Source organism: Alternaria metachromatica (assembly GCF_023757995.1).
Source record: "Alternaria metachromatica strain BMP 0045 chromosome Unknown scaffold_10, whole genome shotgun sequence".
NCBI classification, from domain to species: Eukaryota; Fungi; Ascomycota; class Dothideomycetes; order Pleosporales; family Pleosporaceae; genus Alternaria; species Alternaria metachromatica.
The window spans coordinates 159414-182936 of record NW_026055501.1 but is presented as its reverse complement, the minus strand read 5'-3'; the positions used below and the strand labels follow the sequence as shown (position 1 = coordinate 182936).

At 53.3% G+C, this 23523-nt stretch overlaps 10 protein-coding genes across 10 annotated transcripts; 5 read left to right on the top strand and 5 right to left on the bottom strand.

The window, feature by feature from the left end:
• Positions 1–110: 110 nt before the first annotated feature.
• On the bottom strand, positions 111–2096 carry J4E83_005188 (uncharacterized protein; the record flags this gene model as incomplete). Its single annotated transcript, XM_049332108.1, has 4 exons — positions 111–591; positions 650–946; positions 1477–1710; positions 1771–2096. 4 exons carry the CDS (start codon positions 2094–2096, stop codon positions 111–113), a joined length of 1338 nt encoding a protein of 445 aa, XP_049188559.1.
• A 534-nt stretch (positions 2097–2630) lies between these two features.
• J4E83_005187 (uncharacterized protein) lies at positions 2631–4579 on the bottom strand (the record flags this gene model as incomplete). The annotated part of the gene is made up of 3 exons (XM_049332107.1): positions 2631–2799; positions 2851–4031; positions 4082–4579. The coding sequence occupies 3 exons, from the start codon at positions 4577–4579 to the stop codon at positions 2631–2633; spliced, it is 1848 nt and encodes a 615-aa protein (XP_049188558.1).
• Positions 4580–5948: 1369 nt separating this feature from the next.
• Positions 5949–6965, top strand: J4E83_005186 (uncharacterized protein; the record flags this gene model as incomplete). The annotated part of the gene is made up of 3 exons (XM_049332106.1): positions 5949–6044; positions 6096–6801; positions 6850–6965. The coding sequence occupies 3 exons, from the start codon at positions 5949–5951 to the stop codon at positions 6963–6965; spliced, it is 918 nt and encodes a 305-aa protein (XP_049188557.1).
• Positions 6966–7806: 841 nt separating this feature from the next.
• PAN2 (poly(A)-specific ribonuclease) lies at positions 7807–11526 on the top strand (the record flags this gene model as incomplete). Its single annotated transcript, XM_049332105.1, has 7 exons — positions 7807–7827; positions 7880–7987; positions 8044–8219; positions 8281–8407; positions 8454–9049; positions 9098–9514; positions 9564–11526. 7 exons carry the CDS (start codon positions 7807–7809, stop codon positions 11524–11526), a joined length of 3408 nt encoding a protein of 1135 aa, XP_049188556.1.
• A 248-nt stretch (positions 11527–11774) lies between these two features.
• On the bottom strand, positions 11775–13188 carry J4E83_005184 (uncharacterized protein; the record flags this gene model as incomplete). The annotated part of the gene is made up of 6 exons (XM_049332104.1): positions 11775–12158; positions 12223–12338; positions 12393–12570; positions 12627–12786; positions 12847–12903; positions 12956–13188. The coding sequence occupies 6 exons, from the start codon at positions 13186–13188 to the stop codon at positions 11775–11777; spliced, it is 1128 nt and encodes a 375-aa protein (XP_049188555.1).
• Positions 13189–15044: 1856 nt separating this feature from the next.
• J4E83_005183 (uncharacterized protein) lies at positions 15045–16128 on the top strand (the record flags this gene model as incomplete). The annotated part of the gene is made up of 2 exons (XM_049332103.1): positions 15045–15160; positions 15219–16128. 2 exons carry the CDS (start codon positions 15045–15047, stop codon positions 16126–16128), a joined length of 1026 nt encoding a protein of 341 aa, XP_049188554.1.
• Positions 16129–17112: 984 nt separating this feature from the next.
• On the top strand, positions 17113–18175 carry J4E83_005182 (uncharacterized protein; the record flags this gene model as incomplete). The annotated part of the gene is made up of 2 exons (XM_049332102.1): positions 17113–17894; positions 18043–18175. 2 exons carry the CDS (start codon positions 17113–17115, stop codon positions 18173–18175), a joined length of 915 nt encoding a protein of 304 aa, XP_049188553.1.
• Positions 18176–18721: 546 nt separating this feature from the next.
• J4E83_005181 (uncharacterized protein) lies at positions 18722–20280 on the bottom strand (the record flags this gene model as incomplete). Its single annotated transcript, XM_049332101.1, has 2 exons — positions 18722–20037; positions 20085–20280. 2 exons carry the CDS (start codon positions 20278–20280, stop codon positions 18722–18724), a joined length of 1512 nt encoding a protein of 503 aa, XP_049188552.1.
• A 290-nt stretch (positions 20281–20570) lies between these two features.
• Positions 20571–21611, top strand: J4E83_005180 (uncharacterized protein; the record flags this gene model as incomplete). Its single annotated transcript, XM_049332100.1, has 2 exons — positions 20571–20916; positions 20971–21611. 2 exons carry the CDS (start codon positions 20571–20573, stop codon positions 21609–21611), a joined length of 987 nt encoding a protein of 328 aa, XP_049188551.1.
• Positions 21612–22334: 723 nt separating this feature from the next.
• On the bottom strand, positions 22335–23342 carry J4E83_005179 (uncharacterized protein; the record flags this gene model as incomplete). The annotated part of the gene is made up of 2 exons (XM_049332099.1): positions 22335–22699; positions 22751–23342. 2 exons carry the CDS (start codon positions 23340–23342, stop codon positions 22335–22337), a joined length of 957 nt encoding a protein of 318 aa, XP_049188550.1.
• Between the last annotated feature and the right edge of the window lie 181 nt (positions 23343–23523).

Here is a 23523-nt window from a genome sequence, read left to right as displayed (position 1 = left end):
CCCTGGGCATGATGATTTAGTATGGGAAAGCCTTGTGACCAATCCTACTGTTGAAGTACAATTAATAACTCGTCATTACCTTCAGCTCCCAGCGATTGTCATGCGTTCCTCTAATCCTCCTGCCTAGCCTCCGCCTCCTCCAATATCTTCACCAATTCCGCTTTCCCATTCTGCTTCGCCCAATCCACTGGCTTACTCTTACTCACTGTAGCATGTACCCTTGGATCGGCACCATTCTCCAACAGATACACCACTTTTTCCTTCGCGTTCGCACTAACAGCACGATGAAGTGGTGTCGCCCAGCGCCGCGCCATATGATTTACGTCTGCACCGTGCTCCACCAATGCAATAGTTGTAGCCATGCCATTCCGCGACCTCCTCGACCCGATGGCATGGAACAGGGCCAGCGGATCCATCTCAGCGCCGTAAGCTAGAAGCATTTTGAGCGGCGCATCATCGTCAAGCGTAGCGGCTGATTGAAGTGGTGTGCAAGGTTGTGAGACGGAGCCACCTCGTCTTTCAGCCTTGGTGTTCGGATTGGCACCGTGATCCAGAAACCAGCGCAACAGAATTTCGCGTCGGAGGGCGTGTCTGCTTTGCGTCAGTACACCACATGCACAAGATGAGAATGGTGAAGAAGGATACGGACGTTACAGCAGGCCTGCCGAATTCCGTCGAATCGATATCCCATCCGTGGTCGAGGAGTTGTTGGAATACTGCAGGCTCTTCTCGGTGAATCGCTTTGAGAAAGGCAATGTATGTGAGTGTGGCGCCGTGGGAAAGCAGCGTTTTGATCGTTTCTATGGAACCTTCGCGGATAGCTAGCTCGAGGCAGTCTTGTTTGGCTTCATATTCGGGGTCGGGCCACTGTCTGAGCCACTTTCGGAGCTTTTTGGTGTCGTTGGATTTTGTAGCATCCTTAATATCGCAGGGTAGACGGTTGTATCTATCGTCGCTGGGGAGCCTCATATTGGATCTGCGCTTATGGCGAGGTGAGCCATATCAGGGCACTGCATTATACTTGTATGCACCCAGGCGATTGCGGCACGGTATGGCTGCGCAGCCAAGAGTTGCGTCATACCCTCTCAGCCATGATACAGGCAGCAGATGAGACATTCAACGACTCATATAGCAGTAGTTCGCTGCTCAGATGCACGTAGTCGCGCCCAATAACCAGTCCCCAGACGATGACCAGGTACCCGTAAACCTTCAACAGATCTTATCCCAACTCCCCTAGTCCTCCTACTCCTCCTCTTCATCTTCGCCTCCAGCATCTCCGCCAACTCAACGCGCTCGTACCTCCTAGCACTCTCCGCAGCTGTCCCCCCAATCCAAACCACATCTGGATCTGCCCCGCATTCCAACAAGACTTCCACCGCGTCTCTGTTGTACCAGTGAACAGCATAAAACAGCGGGGTACCCCATTTCCTTGCCAAAGCATTCACATCCGCACCTTTCTCCACCAGAAACCTCAACGTCTCTTTCGTCCGTCTTCGCCATCGAATGGCATAAAACACCGCCAACGGATCCAGCTCAGCACCGAACTCGAGCAGAATCTCCATAGATGAGATGTGACCATCCAACGCCGCTTCTGAAAACGGCGTCACACAATCAGCGCAGGAGCCAACGAGTCTCGGGTTCGAAACTACGTTCAGCTCTGCGCCATGTTGCAGTATCCAGCGTAAGCTATTCTCGTAACACACAGCCGCTCTACATGCATGTCAGTTGCCGTGAGCTCTGGTGACAGACTAAGGAATGCAAACAACATACCCAGCAGCGCTATCACCATACCACAGCCCCTTCCCATCGACCCTCCACCCCCACTTCCACATGAGCTCCAAAACCGCCGTATCCTCATTCCCCCTATAGATCGCCTTGCGGAAAGAACTTTGCGTCAACTTCGCACCGTGTCGGATCAGCACTTCGATAACATCTAAATCAGCCTCTGGCATCGCCTGTGCGAGACAGTTGTCTTTGTCTCTCTGAGTGACGGCCTTGGTCCCCTTTCGAGGACGACCTCGTTTGGTGGATTTAGCGACTAGGCCGGCGGCATCGTTGTTTTTGATTAGGTCGGCGAGGTCGCGGGGTAGGTCCATGGTGGTCGTGGTGTTGAGTAGAGGTATTAGGGCTGTCTGTGTTAGGTATGAGAGGGGCTCCTTTTCCAGACTAGGTGTATGCAAATGGTGGCCGACATCATGCCAAGGTGGTAGCCTAAAAGACACATAGGAATCATGCATGTGTACGGCGTGGTTGTGGCATCTGACTTACGAGGGATGCGTTGATGCTTAGTATACACTGGAATAGCCAACCGATAGGAATATGATAAAAATGTACTTCATTGAATACAAGGCTATAAAGGAAGCTGGGGTTGTGACCGAAGCACCATCCAATGATCGACCCTACGACTTGCACACGAACAGTGTATTCCACAGCCGTTAACCATTTTCGTCGTTTCGCCATTTCAAACGCCGATATGCCCACCCTTCCAAGTATCATGATATCGTTGCAAGGTTGCTAAGTGCATGCTCAACGAGTGACTGGCCGTGCCAACATGAGAAAATAAATGGGACCCAAAAGAAGCCAAACATGTACGCCTTAACCGTCATCCACATGCAGGGTGTGCGCCATATTTATCCGAGAAGTTTGTCCTTGGGGAGACGCTTGAGGGCTGCCTCAACGTCCTTGTGATCAACGACCACGCCGCTCTCAGAACAGCGTGCTTTAGCGCGGAGCTCTGAGCAGAGATTGTCGATGTCGATCGTGCCGTCCTTGAAGTCTGGGCGACTTGAGAGCTTGTCCCTGTGCGGTGTTAGCGTACCAGTTCTCATGTGATTACAGGGCTGTACTGACCATATCTTGTGGCAGTTAAGCAGCGAGTTGACATCCTCGCCGGGGACTACCTCGTCCTCACCATCTTGTATACGCTCAATTTCTTCAAGAGGATTCGTCTTCTGCACAGCAGGTGTGTCGCCGAAGTGGAAGGGGCTACCGTAGCCAGTGTTGAGGAAAGCATCGTTAAAGAAGCCACCAGTGAAGTCGCCGTCGCCCACAATCGCATTCTGGGTATCGCGGTACTCTCCAAAGAGTGTCGGGTCGAATTGGCCGCCGTTTTGGTTCGCGAAGTAATCGATGCCGTTGACGGCGGGAGTGGGTGATTTGGCGGCTAAGACTGCAGGAGAAGGTTTGTCGTCAGATTGGGACATCGCACGAGGCATGGGATTACGAGGGTTGCCGCAGGCCATGTTGAGCTTTTCGCAGAAGAGAACCTCACCTTCGGAGTTTCCATGACACACATAACCGTCCTTGATTGTGTCCAACTGCTGATTGGGCGAGGTATGACTTGGCTCTGGTGATGTCCCGCAGGAGGAGTCTTGATTGGTAGGCGATGTGGATGAGTTGGACGGTGAGTCTGAATGGCTTGATGAGCCACTGTTGAACTGGAAGACACGCGATTGCGAACGAGTGGAGTTCTCCGTGTTACTGCGGGAGGGTTCGTTGTTCGTTTTATTGTTGTTGTCGAATCCGAAGAAGCCGTTGAGACTGCCGGAGCGCTGCGCACTGTCCGGGCCCATGGCGCCAGGGGAATCTGTGAGCGAGCCGTTGGCCCTGCTGGTCGGGCTAAGGGCGCGTCCGGTGCTGTTTTGGCGACCAGATGCGTTCGACGAAACCGATGTGTTCTTGTTCTTTGCTAAGGGACCGTTGTCTAGTAGCTGGGCGCCAGGAAGTCCGCCGAAACGTGGGAACTCGAAGGAGAAGTTGTTGTTGTTACTATTGTTGTTCAGCATAGAGCTGAAGCCTCCAGCAAGAGCGGGAGTTCGAGACACTCCGGTGCTGTTAAGCGATAGTCGCTTTCGGTACTCGCGAAGTTCCGTTTGCAGCCGTTGCACTTGTGCTCGCAAGAGACCGTTCTCGTGGTTCGTGGCATCGGAAGCCTTCTCAAGTTCCTGTACTTTGGTCTCGAGGTCTTTCAGATGCTTTTCTTTGCGTTCTCGGAACGCTCGTTGGGCCGCGCGATTCTGGGCTTTCCGCTTCTATGCCTGCTGTCAGTTGGGCTAAGGTGAGCATGCTCCATGAAACCTACAGTCGTGGGCTCCGAAGTCAATGGCTTGCGACCTGGCTTCTTGGCTTGCTTGTCTTCACCTTCCCTGCGCTTGCCGCCGCCCTCGTCATCGTCATCGTCACCGTCGTCCGGACTCTTCCGCTTTTCGCTCGAATCGCCGGGAGTATCCCCAGGTAGTGAGCCAATCATGTCGCCGTCTGCGTTGTCGAAATCGAAGCCATTATCGCCATCTAGGTAGTCGACAAAGGGACTCTCTTCCATACCTCCCCCGTTGAAGCCGTTCGCGGGTGTTTGTTGTTGAGGCGACGTGAAGTATGCGGGATCGAGGCTGTCGAGAGGATACTGGAATTGGGAGTTGTTCATGGACTGCTTGTTGTTGGAGCCGCTGTCTAGGCCAGCGGAAAAGATGTCGTTAGGGTTCTGGTTGTTCGAGGCCAGGGCCGCGAGGAGGAGATCCTGCTGCGTCGCATCCAGGTAGAAGGGCGCGCCATTCTGGAAATCGTTGGTAGTTCCAGCCATTGCAACTACAATCGCGAGGTAGAGGGTGGTTGGTGTTGTGTATAGCTCCGAGGAGAGCTTGCGGGTTGCTTACCGCACCTGCGCAGCGTAGCGGAAGTTCGGAGGGGCTGGCTATCGGTCAACCACGTGCGATAACCGTTTTCGCCACCCGGACACCGCAAAATGTGGAGGAGCGGGCGCGTTGGGGTTCTGAGAGGTGGTATGAATGACGCAAGATGTTTGGGGTTGATCTGGGTAGCTCGTTCAGCGGGCGGAGGCGGGCCAGTAAGCCGACGAAGGTTTCGCGGGTATGGGAGGGCTTGTGCAGAGGGCAGAGCGCTCTGTGAGTGCAGCGCACTTGACGACGGCTGCAGAGGGGTATGCGAAGTCTTTTGTCAAGAAATGGGCAGTTTGAGCGAAAGGTGGTCAGATGGTGAAGGAGCAATGGTGCAAGAAGTCAATTCGCAGCCTCACAGCCTGGAAGCCAGATCCAATGCGGCACCTGGGTACCCTAGCTGGTTGGTTCGGGCGACTTTTCGGAGCAACGCCGTTAAGCCTGTCAAAAAGCGGCCGACAACAGGTGAACGGATGATCAGCGTCAGTGATAGGTTGGGGCCGAGAGTGTGACTGTTCTCGCAGAAGCACGGCGTCAGAGAAGGGCGCAGCAGACGGCAGGCTCAGCATGCGCTTCCTGGTCTGATTGATAAGCACAAAGCTTGGTGGGGTAGGGAGAACGCCATCGAAGACCACCACACCGGACGCTGATCACCGCGTCCGGTGCCTGGTCCTGCAGCAGATGTGAGTCTCGCCAGATTCTCGAGTGCTGTCTGCTGGAAGGAGACTGGCTGGTTATAACAGAATTGGGGTTTTCGCTGCCACTACACTCATTGGCGTCATGCGTCATGCTGAATAAGAGCTGCCAGTGCGTCTCTCGCAGTCTACTTCCGAAGACGGCGCTTTTCTGGAAAGAAGAATACTAATCATCTCGCTGTGTACTTGCGTGGTCCCTGCGACTCGGCCATAGTTGATCATGGATACTATCTGTCATTAACGTCGGTGAAGCAGCGTAGACTAGTGCCAAGCATGAAGATGCGGCAGGAAGTATCGAATGCAGAAGTGATGGCTGCATCTGCAGACGTTAGGTGACGTGAGCAGTGAGTTTGGGTGACGGTGGTGACGGCCCCGGTGCCATTCGACATTCACGCACGCTTGTCTCACTTATAGGGCTGAAGCGCGGAGAAAAAAAGGGTCTAGGCTGTGTGGGGCGGCGCCAAGCCCAGCGGCTGCCTGCCGGGCGTCACTGCTGGTCGCGACATCCTTACTTGTACGCGACTGTGAACAATCCAACCCACCACAACATCGCAACCACAAGTCAACCAGCGACTGCAACATGGCGGACAACACCAAGCAGATCAAGAGCGCCATCAACGCCAAGAAGCAGGCAATCGCCGTAGAAGAGCAAGGACGTGCAGAATGGGCAGGCCAGGTGAGCTGCGCACCACGGAGCTATCGCATTGACCCAACTGACATTGTATAGCTTCGGGAGATGGAGACGTTGATCGCGACGGTCGGAGAGACTGAAGAAACAGGAGCCATGCGTGCGGAAATCGTGGGTCGTGTCGCCGAGCACGACACCAAACTCGAGGTCCTGCGATCCGACCTCGCCGCTCTCGAGGCCCAGCTTCCTGAGGACGCCGCTGAACCTGCCGGTCCCAAGTTCGATATTGAGAAGCACCCAGTCCTGCGCAAGACCATGGAGAAGCAAGAGCCCGAGAAGACCATCGTATTGAACATTGGCGACATCTGCGAGGCGCAGTGGACTGACAGGTCCTGGTACAAAGCCAAGATCCAGAGTAAACTCGGCGCCGCCTCAGCCCCCAAGTACCTTGTTCGTTTCATCGAGTACGACGACACCCTGACCGTCGATGGCTCCGCCGTACGCCCTCTGCCGAACAAGCGCAAGCGCGACGCCGAGCCTGCGTTCGCCGCAACCCCGTCTGCGCCCGTTGTCTCGAGTGCCCACGTCATCTCCGGAGCTGCTAGCATGAACCCGAGTGCGCAGGCTGCCAAGAGCGCCGGAGCTGCCCAGGACGGAGAAGAGCGGAAGGCTAGTCGCATCGCCAACAAGGGCATCCTCAAGAAGAGGCAGTCAAACTGGGCCGACTTCCAGAACAAAGGCAAGAAGAAGGGCGTTGTCAAGAAGGAGTCCATGTTCCGTACCAGTACCGAGGCTGGCAGTCGAGGTGAGTAAATCTAGCAATCTTCCCGTGTCTCATCGCTAACCCTCACAGTCGGCTTTACGGGCTCTGGCAAGGGCATGACCGAAACCCACAAGCGTCAGCGTTACGACCACAAGGCCGACGCCGACCAGGACGAGAAGTACTCTGGCGACCGCAAAGGCTTCTAGATCGTCCAAGGCGAGGTCGACGAATACTCCGTGGTACGTACAAGTGTGATCGAAAACATTTGATACTCTGAATCCCTTGCTTACGTTACCCTCGGGCCAACTTCAGACCTAGATATACCTCAGCTACATGGAGTGATCCACTGTTGATCGAGAAGCGAAGCTCTGGCTTTGTATTAGAGGATGGAGCTAACCTGATGCAGGAGTTCGCACTCGGTTCGACTTCTCACGACTACTCGATTGAGCTCACACGAAGACCACGACATTTGCATCTTTCGGTATGACTCTTCGGTACACACTCTCGTCTGTTGAGCCAACTCACTAAGCACGACGACTCGATAGGCGTTCGATACCCACTTCATCTGACATCACTGGTCACGCATCACGCATTGGCTAGGACCAGTTACATTGTCAGGTAAGATACGTGCACTTTTACTTTCTCCTTTTGTGCGTGCGTACAATAGCCACTACTATTGTGCGTACCAACATCTGCGGCCAGGTCTTTTACGTAGTCGGTCGGACAAATAGCGTTTGGGGATTGTTCATAGGAATCAAACTTTCAAGTTCAAGATCACTTGCCACCGTGCCATATCCATGAACAATAAGTGTAGACTCGTATTGTACGCGAAGGACGTTGAGTTGCCGAGCACCTTCCAAGGCGGTGGTCGCGGCTTTGTTCCCGGATGCCCCGCGGTCCCACCAGCACACATCCTCGCGTCTTCTAGCTCCGGCCTCACCCCACGCCTCGACGGTCCAACTACCGCGACGCGTCCGCCAACCACGTAGCGCAAGGCATGTCGGGACTGCTCCGTAGAGCTCCTGGACTGCAACACGCGACTTCAGCATGGAGGCGGATTGGGACGAGGTAGGTAGCCGACGGCATGCCAATCACGCCTACCGTACTGACCACTGCGCAGCTAGCCATCGCTCAATTGCCGCCCCCAGGACCACACCTACCTGCCGTACCTATATCGACATTCGCTTTCGACACCACACAAGAACTGCTATGGACAGGAAACAACCATGTGAGTACGTTCACACGCGGCCCGTGCCAGGTGCCGTGCGACTGACATCTTCGCAGGGGCGTGTCTCGTCTTTCTACGGCCCTCACCTCGAGCGCTATACCTCGTACCGCGGACATGCGCCTCCCGATGGCCCCGTCAAGCAATTCCTCTTCACCGAGAAGGGCGTTCTCTCCATCTCTAAACAAAGCGTCCACTATTCCCACCGCCGCGGACTCACACAATGGCACCTGACGTATGTTGGCTGCGGAAGGGGAAAGAGCGCACAAGGGCAGCGGCTGACCATCAGCGTATAGGAGCGCCGAGTTCAAGGACATGACATGCATGAACTTCACCTCCAAAGGCACGCGCGAGATCCTCGTCGCAGGATGCCAGGCGCAAATGTTCAAAGTAGATGTGGAGAAGGGCATCATCACACATACGGTATATCGCATGCCTTCATCAACTACCCCGAACTAACCAATGGAAGCTCCCTGCCGAAGCTCAATACACGATCATGAAGCGTGCTGGACAGTACCTTTGCGCCGCCACGAAGACCGGTAGCATCCACATCTTGGACTCAAATTCGCTTGCCGTCATCAAGGTGTTCGAAGGACATACTGGTAGCATCAACGACATGGACGCAAAGGGCGATTTCCTCGCAACATGCGGATGGTCTCCGCGACAACAATATGCATATATGCTGGATCCATTCACCAATGTCTTCTCTTTGAAGACGCTCAAGCAGCTACCTCCCATTCCATTCCACACAGGTGCAGCCTATGTGCGCATGCATCCCCGTATGTCTACTACAGCTTTCATCGCCTCTCAGAACGGCCAGATGCAGGTCATCGATCTCATGAACCCCGACTCGGCCAACCTCCGGCAGCTGAACTTCTACGATTCGTTCCTCACTGGCTTTGAGATGGCACCTTCTGGCGAGGCTATTGCACTAGCAGACTCCAACTCGCACATACATCTTTGGGGCTCTCCGACCAAAGTACACTTCCCAGAATACAGCAACCCAACAGAGACTGCAGATCATAATGTTCCACCGCCCCCACAGATGGATTGGAGCCCTGACACGTAGGTCTTACCGATTTTCAAACTTGACGCATTGCTTACTCTGCCCAGACCCTTGAGTACTGTTGGTATGCCATATTACAAGGAACAGCTGCTTTCGAGTTGGCCTAGTCATCTAGTTTTCGAAGTCGGTGCCCCTCCGCCTAAGATTGATAGCACGATACTTGGCAACATGACGCGCGCCGAGATTGGATTCTACGCCAAGAACCACAATACGAAGCGCAGAAACCAAGCCGAAGCAACACGGCAGGTGGATAGAGTGAGCGAATCGCTGTCTGCCCCCAAGTTTTTAAGTGAGAAAGCTCGGGCATCGCAGTCCTTCACCGAGCCAGATGCCCGGATAACAGAGACTATGGAGACTTTGACCGACCTGCATCTCGACGATGTTACTCGCAAAGATGTTCCAGCCATGTATGGAAACGTGGAGATCAAGTACAGCAAGTTCGGTGTTGATGACTTCGACTTTGCGTATGTCTTCCTAACAATATCATTTGCGCACGCACTGACACGGCATCAGCTACTACAACCAGACACCCTACTCCGGTCTAGAGACTCACATTACCAACTCTTACGCCAATTCCCTTCTACAACTCTTCCGCTTTACGCCGCTGCTACGAAATCTTGCTCTGCAACACACTGCTTCGCCATGCCTCTTTGAGTCTTGCCTTCTTTGCGAACTGGGGTTTCTCATCGATATGCTCGAAAAGGCGGCTGGGCTCAACTGTCAGGCATCTAACTTCTTGAAGACCTTCAGTGGCCTTTCGAATGCTGTCTCACTGAATCTGCTTGAAGAATTTGCTCCTAACGTTGCACTTACCACTATGATCCAAAACCTCAACCGCTTTCTGTTGGACAAGGTTTCCGAAGAATTCCGACAAATGCTTCCAGGGAACACTGGGCCTTCGGCCATGGATCAAGTACTGGAAACCCAAGCAAAAGCGAGCATGAGATGTGCACAGTGCAATAACGAAACCATTCGTGGAGGCAAGAACTTCGTCAATGAGCTCGTATATCCTGCGAAGCAGGTGATGAGGAATACGAGAATAGCGCGTCCGACCTTCTCACAGATCTTGAAAGCCAGCGTCGAGCGGCAAGATCAAACTCGGGGTTGGTGTACAAAGTGCAACCGTTATCAGCAGATGGTACAGCGGAAGACGATACAGTCAGTACCGGGAGTGCTGATGCTTAACGCTGCCATACAAAGTCATGAAGCTAAGTTGTTGTGGTCGACGCCCAATTGGCTTCCGCAAGAGATCGGGATCATAGTAGATCAAGGTCAATTCTACTGTTTCGAAGGCCAAGATCTGAAGCTACACCTGCAACGCGGAGTACATCAGATCATGGTTTATGAACTTGTTGGAGTAGTCGCGGATATCAACAGCGGCGAGCGTCAGAAGCCTCACCTGGTAGCGACCATCAACACCGCACCTTCGTCACGAGAAGAGGATTTAGAGGACAGATGGCATCTCTTTAACGACTTCCTAGTGAGACCAATCCCCAAAGAGGAGGCTCTGCGCTTCGATACAAGTTGGAAGCTTCCGTCTGTCCTGACCTTCCAGCTGAAGTCTGCCCGTAACAAGATCGACGACTCGTGGAAACAAAACCTTGACACTTCCATTCTGTACAGGTGGTGGTCGTCTAACCCAACGCCTCCCGAGGAGAAATTTAAGCTTCTTCAACACTCATCAGAAGAGCCACGCCCTGGCTACCCAGTCGCTATCGATGCCGAGTTCATCCGCCTTCAAGCTGAAGAGATCGAAATGAAGGCTGATGGCACCCGCCAGACCATTCGTCCTGATCGCAAGGGCTTAGCTCGTGTCTCAGTATGTCGCGGCGAAGGAGAGCAGGCAGGCCTTCCCTTCATCGATGACTACATTGCTGTAACCGAACAAGTGGTCGACTACCTCACCGAATGGTCTGGTATATCTCCGGGCGACCTCAGCCGCGAAACCTCTCCACACGCACCAGTATCCCTGAAACACGCCTACAAGAAGCTATGGTTGCTACTCAATCTGGGATGTGTCTTCGTCGGCCACTCACTTGCCAACGACTTCCGCACCATCAACATCCACGTCCCCAAAAACCAAGTCGTCGACACAAGCAACCTGTGGTTCAAGCCAGACTTCAAGCGAAAACTGAACCTGAAGTTCTTGGCTTGGTGTGTACTCAAAGAGAGCATCCAAGAGGATACGCACGATTCCATCGAGGATGCGACGACGGCGCTGAAGCTGTGGAGAAAATGGCAGGAGTTTGATGATGCGGGCGTGTTGGAACAGATGTTGAATGACGTCTATGCTAAGGGCAGTTTGGTGGGATTCAAAGCGCCAGGTAGTGGGGGAAGAGCTGTTGGGAATGGTGGGCAGGGTCATAGGGCTGTGAGTGGTAGCTATGGCGGGGATGTACCGGATCCGTTGACGACACCGAAGAAGGGGGGTAGTCAATTTGGTAGTATGGGCTTCCGCAGTCCGCTCAGGCGCTGATATATGACTTTGCGTGTAGGTAGAAACGAATTCATACTATTGGGAAATTGAATATTCATCCGCCAAAGTTTCCACATTCTGCCGTTCATTTCTCGGTCTTGTAATCGCTTTTACTGCACGGTGGAATGTTGATTCGGAGCAGGGCAATCAATTAGTTTACTTCTACATTCCCAGCGGACCACAGTCCATGCTTTGAATCATGGGGCAGAGTCAACACCAACGAATATCCACTGTCCGTACTATATCGATTATGCACCTCGCCAATACGCTGGATCATTCCTATCTTCCCCATTCTGTCTCTCCTTCTCCTCTTCTTCAATGACTCTGACATCAATCGTCTTCCTTATGCCCTCCTCGCCTAAAATACTCTCTTCGCTCGTGTTCCTCGCATGAGTTTTGCTCGCCCTCTTTCCCGTCGATAGCACAGAGAACAATTCCATCTGATCGCGTGAAACTTTCCGTCGGCGAGTATAAGCAGGCCTTCCACTGCCGACTGTGGGATAGTCGCTGGCGGGTCGAACGTAGGGGGACGAAGAGGATGAAGAAAAGACCTTGTTGAAGAGGGGCCGGTATGCAGGCGCGGAGGCGGAGATCATGGCCACGTTCACTTCGATCTGGGAGAGGAGGAGTATCTAAGGGGTGGGTCAGTTCACAGTGACTAGAATATCTCATCGGAGAAGGACAGAGGAGATTTACAAAGATGTCGTCATATGGAATGTCCTTGGATACGGCGAAGACGTAAAGTGCGTAGAGGCGCATGATAGAAGCTATCACTGCGATGCCTCCCACCATGAAAATTCCCATAAGCGCGACTATGCTCTTTTGTCAGCTTCGGTTCCCTGCACGCTGGAATGGAGGATACGTACAGCGCTTTCGTGGGTGCATGTTGAGTTGTTTGAAGACTTTGAACGGCATTATCAAGATAACTATGTCGGTAAGGATGTTCACCGATGCCATAGCAAAGTACGTCCTTGGCATATCATTGCAGCCTTCTGGGAACTTGGCCGACCAGGCTCGGGAGGGCTTGGTGCCACATTCGAAAGCCTGTTCTTCGCAGTCAGTGGAAGTGAAGGTAAAGAGTAACTTCGTCGTAAGCGCACGTTGATGAAAGTAACAGTGATGGTCTGTATGATGATAAAGCCTGCCGCATAATATATCCAGCGTCGAAAGTTATGATGTGTGAAGATCCGATGGTACAGTGCTAAGATGCTGGCTTTCACGCAGAATAGCGCCCATGGGTAGACCAGTTGGTATGCGTACCTAGTTGTATTTAGAATCAGCAAGGCCATCCAGGGATTTGGCAGAGTGAGCTTGGCTCACCAGTGTTTAAGAGTGGGTATCAAAAAGTGATCGAAGTTGAGATCTTTAGATTGCCGTCTAAACGTGTTAGCTGGCCATTATCTTGACGATGGAGTGAAGTAGGACTTACCCAGTACCATAGCTGACTTGAAAACCGTTCATGATACCCAAGCCAATTGCTACTATGAGGGCAACGAGCATGAAGTAGTCATCCAACCCAACGCAGCGTACGAGTATAGCTCGGCAGTACAATCTGAGCGAAACTGCGATCAAAGAGGAGAAGAGTAGCACGCCAGTCGTGATGAGCATCATTGGCTGACGCGAGCCATTGTCGCTGGTGATGTAAACACCGTCGCCTGCCATGGTATTGGTCTACGTGCACGTGTATGCCGAAGTTGTACTTGGAGAAAGCATTGCCGGTGCGTGAGTATAAGTCATAATGGCCAACTACGCCGCACACAGCATTGTTCATTGAGCGTCTTCCCAGTAGAATGGCACGGCGGAGGATCAGATCAGATCGAAGGCGAACGGAAGCCTGCAAATCGCTGTAGCCAATCGCGCGCGATCAACATGTGGCTTGCATTGATGTGTTTGTAACCGAGCGAAGCAGCACGTGGGAATTTCATTTCGTGGATCTCCGATTACCACTTGGAAGGTTCGACCAGGCGCCACTGGAGATGAAAGTTCTTGTGCAAGGGGGATTCGTGAAATGCCTGTCTTGCGAATCCTCCGGATGTATGCATTCTTGGCGTTGCCCAGGTGGCGTGAGTACCTCCCTGAACGCCTCAATTAATGCTGTGGTCAGGCATACCACATGCCGAACGTAGTTCAGTGTGCGACAAATCGTGCTGCTACGCGTCTAGACAAAATCCGGTGGTGTTGATGTTGCGCGCTGTTTACAATCTGCAAAGTAGGACCTTGGGAAAGAAGAGAAGATCTGCCAAGCCGGCTCGAACGCCTTGGCACGCTTTTCGGTTGCGCGAACCGAATCAATCTCTCCAAAACTCGATCCTTCCCCTTCCCCGTCCATAGCGCAACAACATACACCAGGCCAGATCCGCCAAGAAAGAACGGGTGTACTATCTAAAGACGCAAATGCGGCGCAGGTCATATCGGTACCTGTTCGTGCAGTACACTACTAGCATTCGTCCCGTCTGCTGCCGTGTCTCCCGGATTTCCCATCAATCACTTCCCCCGCCATCCACAATGAAGCGCTCAAACCCAAGCTATAGCCGCACCCGAGAAAAGTGGCCACTCAGAAGACGCGCGACTACGGGAGCGGGCCATTCCCGGGTGGCAATTTTCAGTTAATCTGATAGTCGGACATCGTGCCTTTTACACCCGCTGTATAGCCAGCGTCTGAAGCCTGTCAAAAAACAACATGGACCAATTCTTTCAATGAACTTGTATGGCAGCCACAAACATCGGTATCCCCTCCTGCCGCGTCTCCAACGACGGCACACTCGGAGGGATATGGCCGGAAAATACATCAACCCTGGAGTAGGCAAAAGCTCCGATGCTGCATATCATCCTGCAGGATGCTTTCGCTCTCAATCCTTGCGCCCACCGGCTGCATGCGCCCAAGTTGCTCCCGTCCCTGCAAACATCAAGCACTGGGAGATGGTTATGCCTGAAGCCAAACACACACTCGGCAACGAACAACACAGCGACATGAACATATCAGTTCAGGTCCCGTCTCTTGCAACGCTTACCTAATCAGAATAAAACCACGTCTTCTGCTGGGTGCAAAACTGCAAACATGGGGCTTTCGGACTACTTCCTCTCACCTTCGACAAGTCGACTTGATTCAGCGGTCCCGTGCTTAGCGAGTCATGTACACGGTCGCTTCCTGAGTATCGGTATCTAATTTGCATATTCTGGACTCAACATTTGCTGTGCCACATAGGCGCACATAGACCCTGAATCACCATGCATGTGTAGAGCCTCCTAGACCCGGCAATCTCACCAGAATCCAACAGCTCGTACCCAAGTACAGGTCCGAATTTGCTGCCCTTGTGGCCGCCTTGCAGCGTCGTACGTTAGTGCCTCGTTCTTCTCGGGGCACACCGAGGCTTAGATGCACGTTGAGCGGCGCTGGTGGACTGATGGAAAGCTACATAAAAGCTTGAGACCCATCGTTATCTGGGTGAGTAGGTCGCTACAACTCACCTTGTCTTCAGTCATCGATCTCGAACGCTACGGCAGACATATTAGTCGCCATGGTCAAACTACAGCTCCTTGTTTCATCGTTCTGCTTGGCGTCACTGTCAACTGCAGCAGCGCTTCCCACAACCAATTCTGCCGTGTGCAAGAACCCTATCAAGCGACAGGAATGGTAAGATGGACCCACATTGGCACACGATAGAATTTCGCTAATCACGGTGACATCACAGGAGACAGCTGTCTATCCCACAGAGAAGGAACTATATCGACGCTGTTCTATGTTTGACAACAAAGAAAGCCGTGTCAGGGATCCCTGGCGCCCTAAACCGATTTGACGATCATCAAGCCGTTCATGTCAACCAAGCCGACCACATCCATTTCGTAGGACACTTCATCCTATGGCATCGTTACTTTGTCGCAACATACGAGAAGGCTCTCCGTGAAGAGTGTGGTTATACTGGCGCTCATCCCTACTGGAACTACTCCCTGGATGCAGAGCCTCACAACCCTACCTCTACCCGCGTTTACGACTCCGAGATATTCTCTCCCGATACCGGCTTCGGCGGCAATGGCAACAAGGTTGAGCCCCTCCCTGGACAAAACGAGTTCGGTATGGAGGGCGGTACGGGTGGTGGTTGCGTCCAAACCGGCCCTTTCGTAGCCTCCAAGTTCACCGTCAATTACCCCGGCCCAGCGGACTGTCTTCGACGCGACTTCATACCCGCTCTCATGAACACTTGGGCAGACCCCAAACTCGTAACAAAGCAACTCGAGGCACCGGATTACACCACCTTCGACCGCTTGATGCAGGGTGACACCACATCTGGCGCTCCCAACATCCACGGAAGTGGTCATTTCGGTGTTGGTGGTGCATTGGGACAGGCTGGCAACGCTGCGAACTCGCCTGCTGAACCGCTTTTCTACTTGCACCACGCCAACCTAGATCGCATCTTCTGGGAGTGGCAGCAACTGGATTTGAAGACTCGTCTGAACCAGGTTGGTGGGCCGATTGTTCCGTTCGACTACAGCGGTCAGAACGTAACGCTGGACTACACGATCAATATTGGAAAGCTGGCGGGTGACAGGAAACTCAAAGAGCTTCTGGACACAACAGCAGGGCCGTTTTGCTACACTTACTAAGAGTGTTTGGGATAGATCTCCTGGCCTTAGCGTGCATGAGTAATGATATACATAATAATAATAGTTTCAAAAGCCTGATCTACTATCACCGTTAACTGACTCCTAAGTGATTGTTTGTAAATTCTTCGCAATTGTGTAAGACCACCATGCCGGTGCAGTTCATCGAGTCTGCGTTGGTGAGGAAGACAAGAGATTGCGAGACAAGAGTGGGGTAACGCTAGCGTCACCTTGCAAACCTAGGGAAGGAGCTCTCATCCAACAACTGTCATCCCATCAACTACACTCAACCACCTGGTTCTGGTACCAACACTCACTAGCACTATGCCTTAGATTCTACTGCCTCTGGGATACGCAAACTCAGCCTACTGTTCACTGCTACGATCACAACATTGAATGGCTTGATAGATGTCTATGAAGCCATGCGACACCTGAATTCAAGCATCAATCAACTGCGTAGCTGCGGGGTTTCGACGTCACATGGTCTACAGCAAAGGGTTTGAACGACAATGCAACTAGGATAAGAGCCCACCATCTATACACTACAATACCCACTACACATGCTTGTGTCTGAGCTCAAGTGCAGCATCTAGCCATGTCCAACACACACACATACGAGCCCCTCTCTGAGCGCCATATCAGGCTCCTCAAACTTCCTGAGGCCTCACAGTCTGTTCAAGAGCCTGATGTCGTTGAGGTATCTTTGGAAGCCGCGCCTCCATACGAGACGATCTCCTATGTATGGGGCGAGCAAGATAAATCTTGCGTCTTTGAGTTGGGATCGGGAAAGTCGGTCCTCATCACGCCTACATTGCGCACTACACTCACGCGAATACGGCCTTATTGCCAGACAGGCTACCTTTGGGTCGACCAGGTATGGCAACAATGTACGAAACGGAAGGAGGTGCCGTACTGACTCTATCGTGACATTCATAGTTATGTGTCGACCAAACAAGCATCCCCGACCGCAACCAGCAAGTCGCTCTCATGGGCGAAATCTACAGCAAATGCAAACGCGTCCTAATCTGGCTCGGGCAAGAAGTGCAAGACACCGAATCCATGTCTTATTACTTCGAAAACAGCGCATTCGTAGCACCCCAGCTCCACGCCTCGTCTTCATTCTCCTCAACAGGCAGCCACCATGTACCTCCTGACCAGAAACCCCTCATCTTCTCCCTCCCCCGCCAACAATCCTTCGTACGCTCCTTACTATCCCTCCCCTGGTTCAGCAGAGCCTGGGTAGTACAAGAAGCCGTGCTACCACCCAAAGCCACCTGCTTCCTCGCTTCCTTCACCTTTCCCATCGACGAGCTCTGGGCCGTTATCCGGCGCTTCAGGAGCTCAGAAGACCGCATCTCATCCGCGGATTACGTCGGTCTACGACAGTTACAAGGCTACCTAGTACTAAGCGAGATCATGCGCTTGAGAGACCAACGGCGGGGCGTCGCGGGTGAAAGCAGTGGTGGTGAAGAAAAACCTTCTTTCTACCACTCGCTCTCTCTGTTTGCGCCGAGGTGTAGGACTACGAATAAGCATGATATTGTCTATGCGTTTCTGGGGCTGCAAGATGAATCGCAGATAAGTATCTTGCCTGATTACCATATTGATTGGAATGAGGTTCCTGTTATGGTCACTAGATCCATCGTCGAAGCAACGGAGAGTCTGGATCTCTTGGGCGTATTACACCGGCGGGACGACGACGAAACTAGGTGGTTGTCGAATCTGCCGTCCTGGGTCCCAGACTGGTCGCGGCGGTTGAAAGCGGAAGCGTTTGTGTTTCCGAAATATTGCATGTACTTCGACGCCGCGCGCGGGATGCGGCATAGGCCGGAGGAACGAGATGGTATCTCGTCTTCCTGCTTGATTGTCAGGGGGAAGATAATCAGGGAGGTTACGCATACACTACCCTTCGCCCAGGTTGACAGAGAACCAGCAACAAGCCGCCATCAATGGCCCGTACATTTCTACCTCAACATCGCGCGCTTGGGAGATGTTCTCCGAGACGTCTGGCCACAAGGACGTACTGTACCATCTCGAGAGCACATATTGAAGACGTGTTTAGCAGATGGCTCATTCGTATTCAACCGCACAACATCAGACTACAACCATGACGGACTGTCTACCGCCGACATGAATGTTTTGCTACAAACATACGACTACCTGCATGCACTTGCTGCACTCCAGGATACTCAGCCATGTAAACCTACAAAATCATGGAAGACAAAGGCGACTCAACTCCGCGATCATGCTCGCGTAGCTTGGGGCCGACAGGTTATCGTGGGACGCGATTGGAGAATTGGGCTTGCACATCGTTCGGTTTGTGAGGGCGACTTGATATGCATCATCCACGGCTCGAAAGTACCACTTGTGCTTCGTCGTCTTACAAATGATTACTATCGATTGATGGGCCAATGCTACTTCGAAGGCGCTATGCGCGGCGAGGAAGTAACTTGGGATGAAGGGAGTACAGATGAATTCGTACTTGTGTAAGCGGCGCTGCTCGTAGTGTTCATCAAGCAATGGCAAAGCACTTTTTACCAAGCAATGGCAAGCACGTTTCATCACAAAAGCCAAAACCGGATATCACGATTCCCATTTACAACTTCGTCTCCGTCCCCCTCAACGCCTCTATATCGACGACTTCCTTGACCGCCTCGGTGGTGAGGACATACGGACTCTCATCATCAACACAAACGCTATCTTCAATCCTCATACCTATGCCGCGGGCCCATTTGGGCCACCGCTCTTCATTGGGGACATAGATACCCGGCTCAACGGTAACACACATGCCCTTCTCAAACCTCCGACTTCGGCTCAGACCAGGGGAGTCGTGCACATCGAGACCAACGTAGTGGCCCACGTGATGTGGGAAAAGCGTTTGGATAGCATCGGCATCCATGTCGAAGCCTAGATCCTTCAGACCAGCAGCCAGCGAGTTGGAAGCTGTATGGTGTAGTTTGTCGAGGGTGAAGTTTGAATCTGTGCGGCAGAGCGAGATGCAAGATCTTTGTACTGCGAGCAGGAGGGTGTAGAGATCGCGTTGGGCGGTGCTGAACTTGCCGGATACAGGCCATGTGCGCGTTATATCCGTGACGTAGCCGCCGTACTGGGCGCCCGCGTCGACGAGGACGAGTTCTTTGGGGTTGAGCAGCATGTCGTTGGAGACGTAGTGGATGGTGTTTGCATTGATGCCACCGGCTACGACGGGGACGTATGCCGGGCCGTCGCAGTTGTCTTGCTTGAACCAGTAGTCGAGGAAGGAGTCGAGGTCCTTTTCTGTGGTGAAGGACTGCCGCATTGCGTCTGTGATGGCGCGGCCCGAGTGCTGGCCTGCGCGGCGCATGTTTGTGATTTCGGCTTCGGATTTGATAAGGCGGAGTTCATTGACGAGAGGGCGGAGGGGTCGCACGCTTGCGGGTGCGTCGCGGAAGACGTTGAAGATGCCGCCTGTACGTGAAGGCTCTGCGCCTGCGAGGTACCGAGATAGTAGGTTCTTGGATACGCGGGATTGGGGGAGGTCGGTGTATATGGCTTGCGCGCGGTTGACTATGTCGGGAAGCAGACGCGGTAGGTCGTCAATACTGCCGCTCACGTCGGCGTTGAAGACGTCCTCCGCGGCCTCAACGCCTGATCGTGGGCCCTCCCAGGCTTCCACCTTGGGGTCCTTGGGCCGGACGTACAGGTGGAATGTGTGCTCTCCATCTCCGTGTTTCTCTATTATGGCCACAGCATCCTGCTCTCTGAATCCCGTCAAGTACAAGAAGTCTGGGTCCTGGTGGAACTTGTAGAAGACAGCGCCGGAGGCATATTTCAGGTCGTTTGCGGCGAGGATGGCGGTCGAGTTTGGGGGCAGTTCTTTGGCGAGGGCGGCGCGGCGTTGGTGGTACTCGAGTGCCGTGATACCGGGGGTGACTGCAGCATGTTAGTAGAGGGTAAGACGTTGCTCGGGCGGTCATCACCTTCCCCAGCCTTGAGTAGGTGTGGATGCGTCTCATGGAGCGGTTGGCCAAATCGGAGTTCAGCGGCGGGCACAGCAGCGGCCGCATACGCCCTCGTGCCGCCGACTCTGGGCTGCACCCGCCCGACGCGTCTCGCAGCATCGCACCGGTATGGCACGCGTGCAGCCGGTCGCAGCCATCTTAAGGCAAAAGTCATGGTCGTTGGCGGAGAGGTTGGCTCGGGCGAATCAAGCTTCGGCGGAAGAGGCATCGGTTTCCCGGCCTGGTGGGCGCTAGGCCGCTGGTGGGGAAGCCTGACGTACCTTGCAGGTGCCACTACCGCCGCAGCTTCCCCCCTCCCCGCAAACACCTCCAGGCCCCCGTTTCTGCCTGTCGGACAGCCAACGCACACATGACACGCCCGGCCTCTTATCTTCCGACTCTTCGCACGCCCAGTCTGCGAAGAAGACCGCCTCCACCGTGACGCTGCCCAACATCATCCGCAGAATGGCCTCGTTGGCCGCCCAACCCAGCGTCGTTCCGCCCAAGGACCTCGAGAGCTTCCAGCAACACCTGAGCAAGTCGACGCGTATTCTCGCGCTTCTCGGTGCGGGACTCTCAGCGTCTTCTGGTTTACCAACTTTTCGAGGTGCTGGGGGTATGTGGAGGACGCATGACGCGACCTCACTAGCAACACCCCAGGCCTTTGAGCGCGATCCAGGACTCGTGTGGCAATTCTACAGCTACCGACGGCACATGGCACTCAAAGCCAAGCCCAACCCTGCTCACTACGCCCTAGCCGAATTGGCGAAGAAGAAGGAGCAATTTATCACGCTGAGCCAGAACGTTGATGGTGAGTCTCCGCCTTAGACCCCAGCAGTCGCATAGCTAACACTGCCACTCCTAGGCCTATCACCGCGCGCTCAACACCCCGCCGACCAACTCAAACTCCTACACGGCTCCCTCTTCGACCTCAAGTGCTCAGACTTCTTCTGCAACTACTCGGAGCGCAACAACTACACCGACCCCATCGTACCTGCTCTCGCCATCCCCACCGACGAATCCGACCCAACCACAAACGCTGCCCTTGCCGCCCGCGAACTAGACATCTCCGACATCAATGTCGAAATCCCGGAACTCGACTACAAGCACCTCCCCCATTGCCCTGAATGCAAGAACGGCCTGCTACGTCCGGGTGTAGTCTGGTTTGGCGAAATACTGCCTAAGAAGGTTATGGAAGATGTCGACGCGTTTATCGAGGACGAAGAGGATATTGATCTCATTATGGTCATTGGAACGAGTGCGAAGGTATATCCTGCCGCCGGATATGTGGATCTTGCGCGTAGCAAGGGAGCGAGGGTTGCCATTATCAACATGGACGCCAACGACGTTCCTGCAGGAGGACTGTACGATGGGGACTGGTTCTTTCAAGGCGATGCGGCGCAGATTGTGCCCGAGTTGCTGAAGAGCGTCATTGGAGAGATTGATACAGAGAAGATGGGAGATGCTGCGGGAGGAGCTGGCTTGAGACCTGTCAGACTGTCTTGAGGTTCTGTGCTGGATCTGCCCTGTTGGATCTTAGCAGGACTGAAGTAATGCAATGGGGCTAGACTTGCGGCTTTGCCTAGGTAGTCTCCTGCTAGTACGTCCCTACCGCATCAAACAACTGTCACGTGGACACTGTCGGTATGCCTCCATGAATTCGTCGCTGTTGCATCAAAGGAGATGCATTGGTCATGAACCAATACTGCTTTTTATTACTATCCTGCTATTACTGTTCCGTGAACAACATACTATGTACTTGGGTAGTTCACCTCTTCCTAGTCCTGCAAAGTCGTCGTTACGACGCGAGTCGATAATGTGACACGCGCAAGCGAATGCTGATGCTATGATACAACATCTTTCCTCCATCTTGCATCGCTGTTCAAGATAGTATTTGGGTATAACACGCATAAGTCATGTTGCGGTAGCGACGAGTGTTGGGCCCCATTCGGCAGTCATACAATGTGGCCGTTTGGTCCTCTAGTTGTCCCGTTTTTAGCCGGCGGTGTTCCAGAACGCGAACTTATCCTATTTTCGACTTTTGGCCCCGTTGATGACGACGTGAGGATCCTTTGGAGAGTGGGTTGTGATAAAGCGGCCGCTAGCGTCGAATTGGATACCGATGCTGCAAGGGCCAGATATGTAGTCTCCTGGGTCCACCACCAATCGCATCATTCTGTGTGCAGTCGGTGCTGCAGTAGTTTTGCCGCGAAAGGTAGTCTCCCGTCCTCATAACATGTGAAAGTGGTAGTTGCCGAAGTTGTCCATTTCATAACGGAACAAGGCTTCAGCTGGCTGGTCGTTGTCCGGCCATGGTAGATATTGCGGGTCGACCTTTGCTGGTGCTGGTTGTTGTAGCACCATGATGACCTCGTCTGGGAAGGCGTCCGCGATATCGGCCCAGACGTACGGTTTTGACGTCTTGACTATCGAATATACGACCTGGTAGGCGCGGGACGCTAACATGTTTGTGTCGCACATGCTGCGGAGTGAGGTGACGAGTTGCCGTGTGCTGTGCACAGACGCTTGGTGTGTGTCGCGGAAGTGATCGGGGCAGGATATGGCTATCATGAGAACGGCGAGTGATTGCATGACTGTAATGAATTGGTCAGTAGGTGACATGGGGATTTGAGGTGTCAACATACTGTTGTGAACAATTGTCCACCAGGGCCCTTTTTCATACAGACTCCTGACATTAGGCTCGTTTGCCAACAGCGATGCGACATCCCGTGCCGCTTGTACGCACGACTCTGCCACAGACTGATCGAGCGAATTGAAGTCATCAGTTCCGGCTTGGAAACAGCGTTCAATACGGCGGAGTGAGGGACGAGTCGTCAGAACCTTCAGTCGGTAGTACTGAAGTTTAAGCAAGAAGATGTCGCGTTGTTGCATGCGAGCTGGGTTCCGTTCTTCGGAATGAACTTGGGGAATGTATTCAAATGCCCACTTGTCAAGGTGTTCGCATAGAGATATGGTCATTTGCTGGACGTAGTCCCATGATGGCGCAGATCTACGTTGTGTGTAGAGATTGGAGATGATTTGCTGGGTCAGGAGGTTCAGGTGGATATCCGCATCGAGAAAGTCGAGATTGGACACAGGTACGCTTTGGGTCTGATCGCTATTCACGGCACTGGGCAGCGGAGTTGTGATGTCTTCGTTGGGTATAATGCTCGGCCGGCCCGTAATCGAACTCAGCATGCTCTCCAGTGCATGTAGACTCCACCAGGTGCAGACCATACTCTGTCTTCGGGCGGCGGAGACAGATTGATCATCTTGTTGCACGTGAAGGCCGAGTGAGAAGGCCGATCGCATCGCCATGCCTACCATTACCCAAGCCCTGATACAGTATTAGCATGCAAGCACATCGATTGAAGCAAGAGACGAAGAGAAGATGAACTAGGTAGTCACGAGCAAAGAT